This window comes from Cherax quadricarinatus, chromosome 14 (genome assembly GCF_038502225.1).
Source record: "Cherax quadricarinatus isolate ZL_2023a chromosome 14, ASM3850222v1, whole genome shotgun sequence".
NCBI classification, from domain to species: Eukaryota; Metazoa; Arthropoda; class Malacostraca; order Decapoda; family Parastacidae; genus Cherax; species Cherax quadricarinatus.
In genome coordinates this window covers 11894325-11912601 of record NC_091305.1, presented here as the reverse complement: position 1 = coordinate 11912601, position 18277 = coordinate 11894325, and the positions used below count along the sequence as shown (strand labels likewise).

General features: G+C 38.6%; 1 protein-coding gene across 1 annotated transcript in view; it reads right to left on the bottom strand.

Moving 5' to 3' along the window:
- Positions 1-18277, bottom strand: part of LOC128698663 (MAM and LDL-receptor class A domain-containing protein 2-like) — a 382606-nt gene that overhangs the window by 45817 nt on the left and 318512 nt on the right. The window contains exons 50-51 of the mRNA XM_070084850.1: positions 13291-13461; positions 314-486 (exon numbers count right to left, since the gene is read on the bottom strand). Of these exons, the coding sequence (XP_069940951.1) occupies positions 314-486; positions 13291-13461 (344 nt within the window). The remainder of the gene's footprint in view (positions 1-313; positions 487-13290; positions 13462-18277) is intronic.

Sequence of the window (18277 nt, the reverse complement as noted above, 5' to 3'; positions counted from 1 at the left end):
ACGTTGAAAAGTTAAAACTGATCAAATGAGGCATTCTTGAGTTATATGAAAAAGTTTGGAGGAAGAAAAAGAGAAGGGAAGAAAAAATTCAGCAACCACTAAATGTGCCCCTTTAGGATATCTGGTGAGTAATTATTTTTATATAAAAATGGCCTTTTATGTATATATTCTGTGATGTGGGGTTAGGAAACGATAACAATTCATTAAGTCAAAATTTATGTTTACTGAAATGGATTTTTTCCTAAGACAGCGAGTTTGGTTTATGATAGGAAAGCCTATAATTATTATAAATTCTGTCCCTTCCAAGTCTTACCAGTGTGAGAGACACATCATCTAGAGCAACTGATGTCATGTGTGGAGAACCAGTCTCTCCCTCAAATACAAGGTGGAAGGAACTACTAGATGACACTAATACCACTTCCTCCAGCCACAATGATTCATAATTGCTACTGCGAGACACGAGAACTATGCGCCGTCCTGAAGAGTCTGCCATGGAAGAAACTATGCATTACTTTCAGACTCTCTGGGAATACTGCATTATGATGAAACAGTCAATATGTATGCTATATATTGTCACTTTACTAGTCTAGTGTGTGAATTTCTTTAAAAACTTCAAAGAATAAAAGCCATTATTTTTCCTTTAATTGTCCAAACACTGATCTACGTTCTTACTGCTAGTGCTCCAAACATAGATCAACGTTTTATTTTTCCTGCCTCCAAATTTAGCACAATAGGCCTGAGAGATTTAGCACAGAATGGGTCTTAACACTCAGTGTGCACAGTATTAAAAAAAAATCTGTGCACAGTATTAAAAAATCATGACTGTGGCAAGTTATGTGCATTTCCACTTGTTCAGACATGATAATTCTACAATGTATGTAATACATGTTTGGCTGGCTGGTTGGTTAGTTCTATCTCTGTCTTTGTCTCAGGTACACATAAGTACAGTTATCATACATAGTGTAAATTACCTAGGATAACCCAAAAAAGCCAGACAAAGTGCTATACTATTGTGTTTACAGATATGAGGCATAAGCATGACTATGGCAAGTAACACTCATTCTCACTTGCTCAGATGTGACAATTCTGCAACATGCATAATACCTGTTGGTTCATCTGCAGCTCTCTCTGAGACAGAGAGAGAGAGAGACACACACACAGGCAGACAGATAAGCAGAGACAAACAGAGACAGAACTAGACAGACAGACATCTTTATGTATAACAGTGAGAACAAATAAAAAAATATGCCAAGGTTCACTGGGAGTCATGCAAGATCAGCAATACTGAATGGCTGCACTGTCAGCAGTATAGGGTGACACTCTTGTCTGACACTATGGTTAGGAGTTTCACACTCCAGCACTTTTAAAAACACTGATGGGGCCTATAAATAATTTGTATATATTTCTAGACTTCCAGCAAGCTTGTGAGTGTGTTAGATAGGAGTGAATGGAGACAACTGGTTTTTGGGACCTGATGAGCTGTTGGAGTGTGAGCAGGGCAATATTTTGTGAAGGGATTCAGAAAAACCAGTTAGCTGGACTTGAGTTATGTGTGAGTGATTGTGAAAGTGTTGAGTGATGCTGAAAGTTTTTTTCTTTCTTTTTCGGTCACCCTGCCTTGGTGGGAAATGGCTGACATGCTAAAAAAAAAAAAAAAAGAGAAAAAATTTTTTAGACAATAGTATGTGACTAAGGCAGGTGAACATGTTCACCTGTCAGTGTGTTCAATTCAATTCAATTCAAAGTTTATTCTCTATAAGGATTACAATGCTGAGTTTACAGAAATTTGGTTATTGTTTGGTTTACATGTAGTAAAATTGAGATTACAGAGTGTACCACTAGAACGCTTAGCATGGCTAGGCATTTCATGACTATTTGATTACTACTGTATTTCAGTACCTAATATTAGTGTCAGGACAAAGACTGGCTATAAAATCACAAGAACTACTACAAACTGCAATTATCAGAATATTAAAATAATGTAAATTAAAAAAAAAAAAGAGAGAGAAAAAAGGTATACTGGCAACATTTCTGCCAGCGTCAGGACTTCACATTGCCATCAGGTGAGCATCCAGAGTCAACTTCGCTGCCTTATATCTCAACAAATACTTGTGCTAAAAAAAATTTTTCTGTTAGAGGGCAGCAACCCTTGAAACCCTCTTCAGGTACACTTCAGGTATACACAGAAAATTGCCTACTTTGTTCTAAAAAAATAAAATAATTTTTTTTTTTTTCAAAATATTCAGAGCAGAGTGAAAACAGATCAACATTTGGGCAGTTGAAGGGTTAACCAAGTCTGTCAAAATTCAAATACATTACATCTACAAATATACACTGGTACCTCAGCATACGAACAGCTCCCAACTCAAACAATTATGTAAGTATATTTTGGGGGTCTGAAACAGATTAATCTAATTTACATTATTCGTTATGGGAAAAAATTTGTTGGGTATTGGCACTTGAACAGCCTTCTGGAACAAATTAAGTTCATAACCCGAGGTACCACTGTATCTAACAAAATAGTACACTGTTATACAGTTGCATCTAGCAAGTCTTGAATCTCCTATTTTGGAGGATTAGAAGGTTCACTTTGGTACAGTACTCTGAAAATGGTATGGTTTTTCTAGTTTAGAGAGTCACATTTTGGCACATGGAGGGACTAACACTGGGTAGTCAATGAAATTAGATAAAGGATAAAGTGTGGTACAGTACCATATTAAAAAGCAATAGTGTATGATATAAACTGAAAAAAAAAAATGTATATTGTAGTACTGTAACAGTACTAATTGTGACAAGGACAATAAAGTTATATGTGAATGGTTTTGCCAGCAACACATGGAATGTGTTTCTCTTTCTGTTACTGTTTTTCATGGAAAAGGGTAAGTATTTTCACCAAGCAGCTAGAATGAGTACCCTAATGGGTGGCTTAACACATTTTATAAATGCCATGGTATTTGCCAGGCTACTGCTAAATCTACAAAGTTGATGTAGACAGTTTTTATATGAATTTACTTCCTTGGTAGAACAACATAATTTAACTCACCATATATAAAAAAGCTGATAAAACAAAATTATATTAGATGGCAATTACAATATATTTTCTTATTTGCCATGAGGAGAGTACAGTGACTAGCATGAAGGAATCCATGGAAAAGGTGAATGTTATAGTACGTATATGTTAATGCAAATAACACTGATAAATGCACAATCCTAATCTTTTCTGAAGGAAGAAGATTGAGACTGAGTGAAATGCTAGACGCAAAGTCCCTAACAGAGAGCTCTAGTGAACTGAGTGAATGTTTTTTGGTTCCTTTCAATTCAGGGCTGGCATGCCTCTGCTGTGGGATGAGGCATCTGTCATTATTAGTAGAAAGACATGCACAGAAACAAGAGCTCCGAAAGCTTGTTAGGGTTACCCACCACTGTAAGGCCTCTGAAACACTATGAGAGAAGCAAAATTACGTCACTGTGGAAAGCAAAAATATTTGACTCAATGCTGCAGATACTAGACAGATACACAAGTTGAACATTAAAATGCTCTGACCTGTTTAGGAACTTCTAAAACTGAAACTGTAGATGAGACTGACTGTCTGGGGTAACATAGACAGACTGGATAATTAAAAAAATGAATGCATAACCATGTCAGGGAGCATGATGAAATGAGGGTCAACTTCTCATGACTGATGAGGAAGTCAATCTTCTGAAATTTTCTAATCACCTAAGAGATCTACAAACATCAAAAGTGAAGTATGGTCCATGACCAAGATGTCATCAAGATTAGCGAAGATGTACAAACTGTGTCTGAGGATTCGTAATGAATGACTTAAGAGATATTTGTGAAGATCCATGGTGCCACTGTACAACGAGAGGGTATGGTCACAAACTGGTAATTCACCCCCTGAGGTGGAAGGATATGAATATGCAAAAACTCCAATGATTGGAATATAATAAAAAGCCATATACAGATTGGGATGATTGTGGATGTTATGAATGAGAAGAAGCTGGATGTCCTGGCTTTAAGTGAAACAAAGCTGAAGGGAGTAGGAGAGTTTCAGTGGGAAGAAATAAATGGGATTAGGTCAGGGGTTTCAAACAGAGTTAGAGCTAAAGAATGAGTAGCAATAATGTTGAAGGATAAATTATGGGAGGAAAAGTGGGAATATAAATGTATAAATTCAAGGATTATGTGGAGTAAAATAAGGGCTGGATGTGAAAAGTGGGTTATAGTAAGTGTTTATGCACCTGGAGAAGAAAAAAGTGTAGAGGAGAGAGAGAGATTTTGGGAAATGTTGAGTGAGTGCATGGGGAGTTTTGAACCAAGTGATAGAGTACTTGTGGTTGGGGATCTCAATGCTAAAGTGGGTAAAGATGTTGTGGAGGGAGTAGTAGGTAAATTTGGGGTGTCAGGGGTAAATAAAAATAGGGAGCCTTTAATTGAGCTATGTGTAGAAAGAGGTTTGGTAATAAGTAATACATATTTTATGAAAAAGAGGATAAATAAGTATATAAGGTATGATGTGGCATGTAATGAAAGTATGCAGTTTGTTAGATTATGTACTGGTGGATAAAAGGTTGATGGGTAGGCTTCAGGATGTACATGTTTACAGAGGGGCAACAGATATATTTAGTTGTAGCTACAGTTAGAGTAAGAGGTAGATGGGACAAAAGGAAAATGGCAACAGCAAATAAGAGAGAGGTAAAAGTGTATAAACTAAGGAAGGAGGAAGTTAGGGTGAGATATAATGAACTATTGGCAGAAAGGTGGGCTTGTGCAAGTATGAGTAGTGTGGGGAGGGGGTTGAAGAGGGTTCGAATAGTTTTAAAAATGCAGTATTTGAATGTGGAGCAGAAGTTTGTGGCTATAGAAGGATGGGTGCAGCAGGAAAGAGGAGTGATTGATGGAATGATGAAGTAAAGGGTGTAATAAAAGAGAAGGAGGTAGGTTATGAGAGGTTTTTACAAAGCAGGAGTGTTATAAGAAGAACAGAGTATATGGAGAGTAAAAGAAAGGTGATGAAAGTGGTGAGAGAGTGTAAAAGGAGAGCAAATGATAGAGTGGGAGAGGCACTGTCAAGAAATTTTGATGAAAATAAGAAAAAAATTTGGAGTGAGATAAATAAGTTAAGAAAGCCTAGGGAACGAATGGATTTGTCAGTTAAAAACAGAGTAGGGGAGTTAGTAGAAGGGGGGTTGGGGGTACTGGGAAGATGGCAGGAATATTTTGAGGAACTTTTAAATGTCAATGAAGAAAAGGAGGTGGTAATTTCATGCACTGGCCAGGGAGGTATAACATCTTTTAGGAGTGAAGAAGAGCAGGATGCGAGTGAGGGGCAGGTGTATGAGGCATTACGTAGAATGAAGGGGTAAAGCAGCTGGAACTGATGGGATCATGACAGAAATGTTAAAAGCAGGGGAGGATATAGTGTTGGAGTGGTTGGTATTTTTGTTAAATAAATGTATGAAAGAGGGGAAGGTACTTAGGGATTGGCAGAGAGCATGTATAGTTCCTTCATATAAAGGGAAGGGGGACAAAAGAGATGGTAAAAATTATAGGGAAATAAGTTTACCGAGTATACCAAGAAACGTGTACGGTAGGGTTATTATTGAAAGAATTAGAGGTAAGACAGACAGTAGGACTGCAGATGAGCAAGGATGCTTTAGAGTGGGTAGGGGATGTGTAGATCAAGTGTTTACATTAAAGCATATATGTGAACAGTATTTAGATAAAGGTAGGAAAGTTTTTATTGCATTTATGAATTTAGAAAAAGCATATGACGATCTGTTGAAGTGTGAGCAGGGTAATATTTAGTGAAGGGATTCAGGGAAACCGGTTATTTTCATATAGTCGGACTTGAGTCCTGGAAATGGGAAGTACAATGCCTGCACTTTAAAGGAGGGGTTTAGGATATTGGCAGTTTGGAGGGATATGTTGTGTATCTTTATATGTATATGCTTCTAAACTGTTGTATTCTGAGCACCTCTGCAAAAACAGTGATAATGCGTGAGTGTGGTGAAAGTGTTGAATGATGATGAAAGTATTTTCTTTTTGGGGATTTTCTTTCTTTTTTGGGTCACCCTGCCTTGGTGGGAGACTGCCGACTTGTTGAAAAAAAAAAAAATGATAGAGTGGATAGGGGAACAATGTTGCAGATGTTGCAAGTATATGGAATAGGTGGTAAGTTACTATATGCTGTAAAAAGTTTTTATGAGGATAGTGAGGCTCAGTTTCAGGTGTGTAGGAGAGAGGGAGACTACTTCCCGGTAAAAGTAGGTCTTAGACAGGGATGTTTAATGTCACCATGGTTGTTTAATATATTTACAGATGGGGTTGTAAAATAAGTAAATGCTAGGGTGTTGGGGAGAGGGGTGGGATTAAATTATGGGGAATCACATACAAAATAGGAGTTGACACAGTTACTTTTTGCTGATGATACTGTGCTTATGGGAGATTCTAAAGAAAAGTTGCAAAGGTTAGTAGACGAGTTTGGGAGTGTGTGTAAAGGTAGAAAGTTGAAAGTGAACACAGATAAGAGTAAGGTGATGAGGGTATCAAATGATTTGGATGAAGAAATATTGGATATCACATTGGAGAGAGGGAGTATGGAAGAAGTGAATGTTTTCAGATATTTGGGAGTTGACTTGTCAACAGATGGGTTTATGAAGGATGAGGTTAACCATAGAATTGATGAAGGAAAAAAAAGTAAGTGGTGCATTGAGGTATCAGTAGAGACAAAAAAAAATGTTATCCATGGAGGCAAAAAAGGGAATGTACAAAAGTATAGTGGTACCAACACTCTTATATGGGCGTGAAGCTTGGGTTGCAAATGCTGCAGTGAGGAGGCGGCTGGAGGCAGTGGAGATGTCTTGTCTCAGGGCAATGTGTGGTGTAAATGTTATGCAGAGAATTCGGAGTGTGGAAATTACGAGGAGGTGTGAAGTTACTAAAAGTATTAGTCAGAGGGCACAAGAGAGGTTGATGAGGTGGTTTGGTCATTTAGAGAGAATGGATCAAAGTAGAATCACTTGGAGAGCATATAAATATGTAGGAGAAGGCAGGCAGGGTAGAGTTGTCATTGAAAAGGTTGGAGTGAGGGGGTAAAGGAGGTTTTGTGGGTGAGGGGCTTGGACTTCCAGCAAGCATGTGTGAGCGTGTTAGACAGGAGTGAATGGAGACAAATGGTTTTTGGGACCTGACGAGCTGTTGGAGTGTGAGCAGGGTAATATTTTGTGAAGGGAGTCAGGGAAACTGGTTATTTTTTATATAGCCGGACTTGAGTACTGGAAATGGGAAGTACAGTGCCTTCACTTTGAAGGAGGGGTTTGGGATATTAGCTGTTTGGAGGAACTTCTAAACTGTCATATCTGAGCACCTCTGCAAAGACAGTGGTTATGTATGTGTGAGGTGAAAGTGTTGAATGATGATGAAAGTATTTTTGTTTTTGGGATTTTCTTTCTTTTTGGGTCACCCTGCCTCGGTGGGAGACGACCGACGTGTTGAAAAAAATAATACAGATTGAAAGAAATAACCTAACAAAGATGAATCAGTGAAGAGTGAATCCTGGCAATCAATTATATGTTGAAGTTCATCAATGGCAAGTGAAGATTTAAATGTTTCAGAGCCTGGATGAATTGCGACTGCAATTTGTGTACTCTCCTGTGAAACTGGAAGACTGAGAGTATTGTTGAATGTTTTCCAAGCCGGAAGATAACCTGCTAGCCTCCCACCCACTGATGTCTCATAACCTGTCTCTAAAATGAAGCATGACCTGATGAGCCTTGAGAGGTTCTGGACACTGCAGAGGCCTGGACAAAGCCACTCTATATCAAGTGAAATTTAATCTCTCACAGTTTGATCAGCTGTGGGTCATTGCCAGGAATACCCTTGTTATGTTCATGAGAGGTTCGGAAAAAATCAGCAGAATGGATTGATGTGCTTATGAGTTAGACTCCTCAATGCCAGAGAAATAGGAGCACAGCAAATCCTGGCACATCCAAATCCCATTGTTTGTTACAGTAAAACAAGTGGCTTCATCCCAAGCCATCCTTTCAAGGATTGTGCATAACTGCTTGGCAACTAGATCATCATCAGTGCATACTCAAAACAAACAGTTTTGCTCCATCATCTGGATACAGGCTGAAATGCTGACCTTGGAACTGTATACAAATACAGAATCCAGCAGTAGCAACATTTGAGAACTAAATTTGACCCTTAAACTGTCCACACATACATCTACATGCACGTGCGCAGCGCTTCGAACATAGAGCAACGTTTTATTTTTCATTCCTTCAAATTTGGTGTGATAGGCCTGAGTTGCCTAGACATGAAAGAATGGGTCTGCATACTCAGTGTGCGCAGTATGAAAAAAATCGGGGACCGCTTAGTACCTTGTGGGAGCACCAGTTCAATTGAACACCAGCTAGAGCAAATAGCGTGGCAAACACCAGGGATTCACTGATATCAGTCATATTAACTCTCCCATTTTAAGAGGAAAGTAAAAATAGGTTAGATAATTACATGAGTGGGTGTGGGTGGGTGTGAGTTGGACCTGACTAGCTTGTGCTACTTGGTCAGATGCCATGCTTCCTTCAATGGATGTGACTTGACTATGTGGATCAATGGGTCTAAGCTGGGGGGTGACATGGACCTGCCTTGCATGGGCCAGTGGGCCTGCTGCAGTGTTCTTTCTTATGTTCTTATGTATTCAGCAGACTGGCCAGCTGGCTGGCTGGATGGCTTTAGCTGACTCTGTCTGTATCTGTCTATATCTCTGTCTGTCTATATCTCTATCTGTCTATATCTCTGTCTGTCTGTCTATATCTCTGTCTCTCACATGTACACATAAGTACAGTTATTATACATATTGTAAATTACTTAGGATAACCCAAAAATTCCAGGCATAGTGCTATACTGTTTGTAGATATAAGACATAAATAATCATGACACAAGTAATAGTAGTGTTACATGCTCAGCAATCAAGGAGCATCTCATAAACCACAAACCAACAGGTTTACTAGCTCTCTGAGACAGAGACAAACAGATGGAAAGACAGACACACACAGGCAGATAAACAGACATAGACAGATAGACAGAGACAGATATACAGACAGACGTTTGTGTGCAACAGCGAAAACAAATAAAGCAAATAAAGCTAAGGTTCCCTGCAGCAGCTCACATTCATCAAATGTCACTGGCTGTTACCGGTTATCTGACACTTGTCATAACACCATTCTTCAAGGAGTTTCATATATATACTCCAGGCACACACAGGCAGACAGAAAGACAGATAAACAGTGTGGGTCCTGGTCTTGCAGGAGATTTATATTGAAGTCACCTGAGAGTAGTAAGTGTTCATGCGTGCATCAGTTATCATACTTCCTAGGTTTTGACTAAATTGGCTAATGTTTGACTGTGGAACTCTGTAGATGTTTATCAATGTGAGAGGTTTTTGTAGGTATTTGGATTTGAATTTGGCTATTATATATTCCCCATGTTCATCCCTTGTGCAAGTATTAGTGATACATTCTACATACCTCAGCAACAGAAGCCAATATTTGTACGCAAATGGGGCAAACTCTTCTGCACAACCAATTACAGTTGGTGTCCCACAGGGAAGTGTCCTTGGCCCTCTTCTCTTTCTCCTATACATAAATGACCTACCAAATGCTTCGCAATTACTCAAACCCACACTATTTGCAGATGACACTACATACGTCTTCTCCCACCCGAGCCCAGTCACGCTAGCCAATACTGTAAATACCGAATTACAAAAAATATCTACCTGGATGAGGACTAACAAACTTACACTAAACATTGACAAAACCTACTTCATTCAGTTTGGTAACAGAGCTACAGATGTCCCTCTTAACATAATGATAAACGGATCACCTATCACAAAGCTAACAGAGGGAAAATTCTTAGGAATCCACCTTGATAATAGACTCAAATTTCATACACATATACAACAAATTTCTAAGAAAATTTCCAAGACTGTAGGCATACTATCGAAGATACGGTACTATGCTCCACAGTCAGCCCTCCTGGCCCTATATCACTCTCTTATTTACCCCTATCTCACCTATGGAATTTGTGCATGGGGCTCAACAACAATTAACCATCTCAGACCACTAATTACCCAACAAAAGGCTGCAGTTAGAATGATAACAAATTCTCACTACAGGCAGCACACTCCACCAATATTCAATACACTAAACCTACTCACCATACAAAACATCCATACTTATTACTGCACCTATTACATACATAGAACACTTAACTCTGATATTAACCCTCCCCTCAAACATCTCCTTGCCAACCTCAACAGAACACATGACCATAGCACAAGGCACAGATCACTCTTTGATGTTCCTCGTGTCCATCTCACACTATGCAAAAACTCAATGCACATAAAAGGCCCTAAAATCTGGAATTCATTACCTGTTTATAAATTCAAGTCTCTTCTCAAAGATCACTTACTCACCCAAAACCAAATAAATACTGAATAACTGAACCTTATAAATTGTATATCTTAAATGTTTCTCACAATTATATCACATAAATGTTAAACCTAAAACCCAATCTAACTTTATTATTTTTTAAATACACTACCTAACAGAATACTCCATACGACTGAATGTACAACAATGCATGCAACCATATGACCTGTCTTTGTAATACTCACTTGTGCTTTATAGTAATCTGTTTACATTAATGTTTTATCACTGATTTCATCATTGCTTAGTTAATCTAAGTTAATTTTAAGCCAGCCCGTAATGCTATGCATAGTATAAGTGGCTTTGGCATGCTGCTCTTATCTGTATTTTTTTGTACCTCTGTATGTGTGCTCAAATTGTTAATAAATAAATAAATAAATAAATAAATAAATAAATAAAAGATAGACAGATATGCAGACAGACATGTTTGTGTGCAACAGCAAAAACAAAGCGAGGGTTCCCTGCAGCAGTTCACATTCATCAAATGTTATTGGCTGTCACCGGTTATCTGATGCTTGTCGTAACACCATTCTTCAAGGAGTTTCATATATATACTCCAGGCACACACACAGGCAGACAGAAAGACAGATAAACAGAGCTAGATAGATAAGCAGAGCTAGACAGATACAGATAGATACAGACAGATAGACACAGACAGATAGATAGACAGACAGACAGACAGACAGACAAACATTCAGACAGACATAAAAGTTATCAGCACATAAAAATTATATAAATTAAAACAAAAATGAGACAAAAAGGTAAATCGGCAACACTTCTGTAAGCGGCAGGACTGGATATTGCCATCAGGTGAGCATCCAGAGCCAACTTCCCAGTCTTATATCTCAGTAAGTACTGGTCCTAAAATTTTTTTTGGTCTTGAAGCACACAGAAAATTGCCCTCTTTAATTAAAAAAAAAAGAAAATGATTTTTTTATTTTTCAAAATATTCGGAGAGCCACACAGGTGAACTTAGATCTACGTTTGGACGGTTTAAGGGTTAAGACTAAAAAATATAAAAGAATGCCTGTTTCTCTGAAATTTCATGAATGTGAGGAAAGGAAGGAAGGGTTTGAAAAGAGAGAGGAGTATCTTATTAGAAAAACCTTTGACAGCTTAACATAGGACTGGCCAGTTTCCTAAGGCACAAGACCAGCCAGTTCTAAAGAAGTGAGAAAGCAGTGGTCTTCTAAAATACAAGAGGAAGGTTTTGGAGGCTGTGACAGGTTGTTAATCCTTCTAACAACTATGAGTCTCAGGAATCTTTTACGACTTTCTTGCAACAGTTGACAGAAATTATAGGAGACCAAGCTCGTTTCCAAATAACAGGAAACTGAGTATGAACCAAGCCCACATGATCCTTGGAATAATTCATACCATTGTGCAGAGTAAGAATGTATGATTTCAGTACAGCCTTTGCTGTATAGCCCTTGTGGCTTAGCGCTTCTTTTTGATTATAATAATAATTCAGTACAGCCTTCAACTGCTGCACGAGTACCTCAGAGATGGTGGCTGTTTGTTTAGAGGCTAATAGAAAAAATGAGGCCTTGAAAATTGGGCTCGATGGTGGTAGCATACAAAACTGCCCTATGGGCTCTGGTGGCCTGGTGGCTAAAGCTCTTGCTTCACACGGTGAGGGTCTGGGTTTTATTCCCAGCCAGGGTAGAAACATTGGGTGTGTTTCTTTACACCTGTTGTTATGTTCACCCATCAGGAAAATAGGTACCTGGGTGTTAGTTGACTGGTGTGGGTTGCATCTTGGGGCACTGACCTAATTTACCCGAAATGCTCAGCATAACAAGGGGCTTTCTATATAGTAGTATGTACATGTACTTGTAGTAAATAAAGCTGTTATTATTATGTTGCTCTATGACCTTTGGTGGACATGGAGGGTGGTTGGAAATCCTCAGGAGCATCCCTGATGTCTTTTTAAGCTCTGAAGTCTCTAAATGAGAAAGAAGGGGTTGTTTTACCCCAGCAAGCTTAGAAGAGTTTTCCTGTTATCCATTCATGGAGACAATGAAGTAGTCTTCCATGATAAGGCCTTCCTCACTGACTTGTACTCTTCATTTTTGTTTACGAAGCATCCTGGCTTGCCATGGAACATTTGTGGCAAGTCCTGCAGTTATCACATGTCCAGTAACTCAGACAAAATGAATGACTATTGTCAACCAGCCTCGAAGAGCAGGAGACTCTATCACACATCTTGGTGGTATGATCAGACTCTGAAGAGAACTGAGCAAGCCAATCACTGGCTTGGGGGTCATGCAACTGGGGCTTAGCAGAGAAAATAGAGACAGAAAATGAGCCTATTGAATTAAAAGTACAAGACTGTTATACTGAAAGGGTTTTAGAGATACTCTAAATTTTCAGTGTAATCAGAGCCCTAATAAAGACAGTCTTTTATATCGTTCTTCTTTCAACAAACTGGCCATATCCCACCGAAGCAGGGTGGCCTAAAAAGAAAAACTTGAGTTTCTCTTTTTAAATTTAGTAATATATACAGGAGAAGGGGTTACTAGCCCCCTTTGCATGGCTTATGGAGGAAGAATTCTGTTTCATTTCCCCATGGGGAAATGATTTATATATTAAAATATACAATAAAAAGTAACACTAAAAAACACATTAAGGTACAAAAAATAATTAACATATAAATGCAATTAACAAATAAAGGCATAACAAAATGTAAATGAACTGCAGCAAATTACTGAATATATGTGCCATATTTTATAGCTATAGCTTGACAGACTTTGGCTTGTTAAATTGTAATGTATGTGACAAAAATTTCAAGCTAGCAACCTTCAAGGTAAAGACGTAGAGCGCCTACGTTAACCGTGCTGTCATCATTGTGCATGTAATACCAGAAGCGGACATAACATATTTCACTGGATGGTGGATATTCTGCTTTAATTCTGATGGATGCCACTCTGCCTGGTGATTCTTCCCCACTCGCCAAAAACAGGTAATATCCTAGAAAAAGACACCATAAAAATTGTATGTTTAAATTCCATATATTCATTGTATTTCTTAAACTGATATTTAATGAAATTATTTGAATTATACCAATGAATTAGTCATTATTTTGTTTCAGAAAGAGGCAATTATCCATTATTACAAATAGTATGAAACTCGCTAAGATTTAATAAAAATACTGTATGTACTATACCTGTATTTATAATTGTGTTTATTATATTAAATTAGATTTGCCCAGCTGTATCCTCTGTGCCCATGTATGACTAAATTATGTACAATTCATGAAAATAATAATCCTTTAAAATAGCTTCTAAATTATAAAAACTATCCTCCTACCATACAAAAAAAAATGTTCTTAACAATTAAAAATAATGTCATTAACTATTTTAAACCTTACCCATAACTATTAGAAGTATAATATTTTTTTTTTTTTTTACACACTGGCCATCTCCCACTGAGGCAGGGTGACCCAAAAAAGAAACACTTTCACCATCATTCACATTGTCACCGTCTTGCCAGAGGCATGCAAGTATGACAGTTCAGATGTCCCTCAAAACAGCAAATATACCAAACCTCTCATTTAGAGTGTAGGTACACTGTACTTCCCACCTCCAGGACTCAAGTCTGGCTAACCAGTTTCCCTGAATCCCTTTACAAAATATTAACTTGCTCTCACCCCAACAGCTCATGAGGTTCCAAAAACCATTTGTCTCCACTCACTCCTACCTAACATGCTCACACATGCCTCCTGTATGTCTAAGCCCCTTGCACACAAAATCTTTACTCCCTCCCTCCCTCCCTCCTTTCCTGGGACAACTCCTACCCTGCCTTCCCTCCACTACAGATTTATACATGCTCCAAGTGATCCTATTTTTCTCCATTCTCCCTAAATGACCTAACCACCTTAACAACCCCTTCACAAATCCTAGAATCAGTAACCACCAAGGTACAAAAGGACCTAGTGCAGGCTCATGTGAGTGAAGTTCCTGTATAACTCAAAAAGCTCATGTTCTGAAAATACCCTGTGCATTGAATGTTTGCCTAAATCAATGAAAAAACTCCTTTGCCAATGTATCTTTGTCCGGATATCCAACCATCCAACGTATGGCAGCCTAAAGGGTGACCCTTCTACTGAGTAGAGTTAAATGGCTTTGTGAATCATAGAAACTATACAAACTTAGTCTAATATCATTTTCTATTTTTTGTATTTAGTCATGTGCTCCTTTCTGTTGAGATCATCTTTATATTTAGTAATCATGATGATGGCTTTATTTATCTCTCAGTTTTTAATATGTTTGACTTATATAGTACAGCTTACAGTAATAACTGCTTTGTCTTTGTTGACAGTTTTTATCAACAGCTTACGATGAGTGAAACTGTTATTCACAGGGGTGAAACCCCTATGAGTAACAGTGAATGACATTTGTCACCTTCAGATAAAAAGTATCAACTCAAATATATGTTCTAATAAATATGTTGTCTTAAACAACTGATACTATTATGCTAACACTCACCCAATGTTGGTCAGAATATTGTATATCATGTCTTTTTCTAAAAAAGTATTGGAAAGAATGCTGTAGATCCCACACTGCAATCTAGAGTCATATATAACCCCTACACTGAAAAAAAACACCCATTTTTATCTACATTATTGTTATAATCAAAACCAAGCGCTAAACCAACAAGGGTCATACAGCATGAGTTTTATCTACAGAGAAAGTCCAAGTAGAAGAGTAAGGATGTTTGATAAGCATATTTTCCACTCTTATTTTGTAACCCTGTGTCATCACAATGGAGTATTGATAATGCCCCAGATATAATTCAGCCTGCTGAAGAGGTCATCCACCCATGTACAGTGGAACCTCTATTTTCGTCTTTAATTCGTTCCAGAAAGTCTGATGAAAACTGAATTCGACCAAAACTGAAGCAATATTTCCCATAAAAAATAATGTAAATCCAATTAATCCATTCCAAACACCCAAAAATATTAAAAAAAAAAAACATTTTAGAGAGAATAACTATAGTTTTACATACAGAAAACAATGAGAAATAAATGTAAATGACTAATGAAATGGATAATAAATGAACATTTAACATCACTTTTACTTTTATTGAAGACTTGTTGGTGTATGGAAGATGGCAAGAAGGGGAGAAAGAGGGGAGGTTATCTCTACCACCATCACTACCACCCTCTACCACCATCACAACCATTACCACCCTCTACCACCATCACTACCACCCTATACCAACATCACTACCACCCTCTACCACCATCACTACCACCCTCCACCACCATCACTACCACCCTCTACCACCATCGCTACAACTCTTTACTGACAAGAAAGAAAGCCAGACTGTCTCAGAACGCATGGGATGCTTTGTGTGGGCGCGGGTGAACACGTTTGGTATGGCAGACCACTGTCAACTCTATGAAAATCGAGGTGATGAACGAAAACTGGGACAAAATTTTGATGAAAAAAGTTGTCAAAAACTGAATTCGATGAAAAACAGGGCAAAAAAAACAGAGGTTCCACTGTACTAGCCAAACACAAAGGTACTTAATCTGACTGAGGTACAACTCGTATACAGTGTCCTGCCAATGCGCATGCCTGTGTTTCATTTTGTAAATCTGAGAAGAATTGTACAGTACTGCAAAGAAAGTTGAAAGTGAACATAGATAAGAGTAAGGTGATGAGCGTATCAAACTATTTAGATGAAGAAAAACTCTGTATCTCATTGGAGGGAGGGAGTATAGCAAAAGTGAATGTGGTCAGATGTATTTGGGCATTGACTTGTCAGCAGATGGGTTTATGAAGGACAAGGTTTACCATTCTAGGTAGTAGTTTGGTAGACAGCAACTGCTCAGGGAGGTACTACCGTCCTGCCAAGTGAGTGTAAAACGAAAGCCTGTAATTGTTTTACATGATGGTAGGATTGCTGGTGTCCATTTTTCTGTCTCATAAACATGCAAGGTTTCAGGTACGTCTTGCTATGTACTTCTACTTATACTTAGGTCACACTACACATACATGTACAAGCATATACATACACACCCCTCTGGGTTTTCTTCTATTTTCTTACTAGTTCTTGTTCTTGTTTATTTCCTCTTACCTCCATGGGGAAGTGGAACAGAATTCTTCCTCCGTAAGCCATGCGTGTTGTCAGAGGCGATTAAAATGCCAGGAGCAAGGGGCTAGTAACCCCTTCTCCTGTATATATTACTAAATGTAAAAAGAAAAACTGTTGTTTTCTTTTTGGGCCACCCTGCCTTGGTGGGATACAGCCAGTTTGTTGAAAAAAAAAATAAAAAAAAAAAAAGGTTTACCATAGAACTGATGGGAGAGAAAAGGTAAGTGGTGCTTTGAGGTATCTGGAGACAAATAATATTATCCATGAAGGCAAAGAGGGAAATGTATGAGAGTATAATAGTAAGAACACTCTTATATAGGTGTGAAGCATGGGTTGTAAGTGCTGCAGCAAGGAGGAGGCTGGAGGCAGTGGAGATGTCATGCCTAAGGGCATTGTGACTAAAGGTATCAGTCAGAAGACTGAAGAGGGGTTGTTGAGGTGCTTTGGTTATTTAGAGAGGATGGAGCAAAGTAGAATGACCTGGAGAGGATATAAATCTGAAGTGGAAGGAAGATGGGGTAGGGGTCATCCTAGGAAAGGTTGGAGGGATGGGATAAAAGAGGTTTTGTGGACAAGGGGCTTGGACTTCCAGCGTGTATGTGTGTGTGTGTGTGTTAGATAGGAGTGAATGAAGACGAATGATTTTTGGGACCTAATGAGCTGTTGGAATGAGCAGGGTAATATTTTGTGAAGGGATGCAGGGAAACTGGTTAACTGGACTTGAGTCCTGGAGGTGGGAAGTACAATGCCTGCACTTTAATAGAGGGGTTTGGGATATTGGCCATTTGGAGTGCCATCTAAACTGTCGTATCTGAGCACCTCTGCAAAGACAGTGATTATGTATGAATGATGGAAAAAGTGTTGACTGATGATGAAAGTTTTTCTTTCTTTTTGGGTCATCCTGCTTCGGTGGGAAACAGCTGACATGTTAAAAAAAGATGGAAATATAAACACAAATGCAGTATAAAAGATAATGTATTAACCCTTAAACTGTCCACACGTAGATCTACGTTCACGTCCAGGGGGGGGCTCCGAACGTAGATCAACATTTTATTTTTCATTCTTTCAAATTGGTGCAATAGGCCTGAGTTGCCTAGACATGAAAGAATAGGTCTGTACACTCAGTGTACGCAGTATGAAAAAAATCGGGGACCACTTAGTACCTTGTGGGAACACCAGTTCAATATATGCCAGCTAGAGCAAATAGTGTGGTAAACACCAGTGATTCACTGATGTTATATCATATTAACACTCACATTTTAAGAGGAAAGTAAAAATAGGTTAGATAAGTACATAGGTGGATGTGGGTGGGTGTGAGTTAGACCTGACTAGCTTGTGCTACTAGGTCAGATGCCATGTTCCTTCCTTCAGTGGATGTGGCCTGACTAGGTGGGTTATTGGTCTCGTTGGGCTCTGGTGGCTAACGCTCTCGCTTCACACGGCAATAGCATGGGTTCTATTCCCAGCCAGAGTAGAAACACTGGGCGTGTTTCTTTCCACCTGTTGTCTATGTTCCCCATCAGTAAAATGGGTACCTGGGTGTTAGTCGACCAGTGTGGGTCACATCCTGGGACATTGACCTAATTTGCCCAAAATGCTGAACATAACAAGGGGCTTTCTATATAGTAGTACATGTACTATGTCATTGATGTCAGCTAGGCCTGTATACCATGTACATGTACTT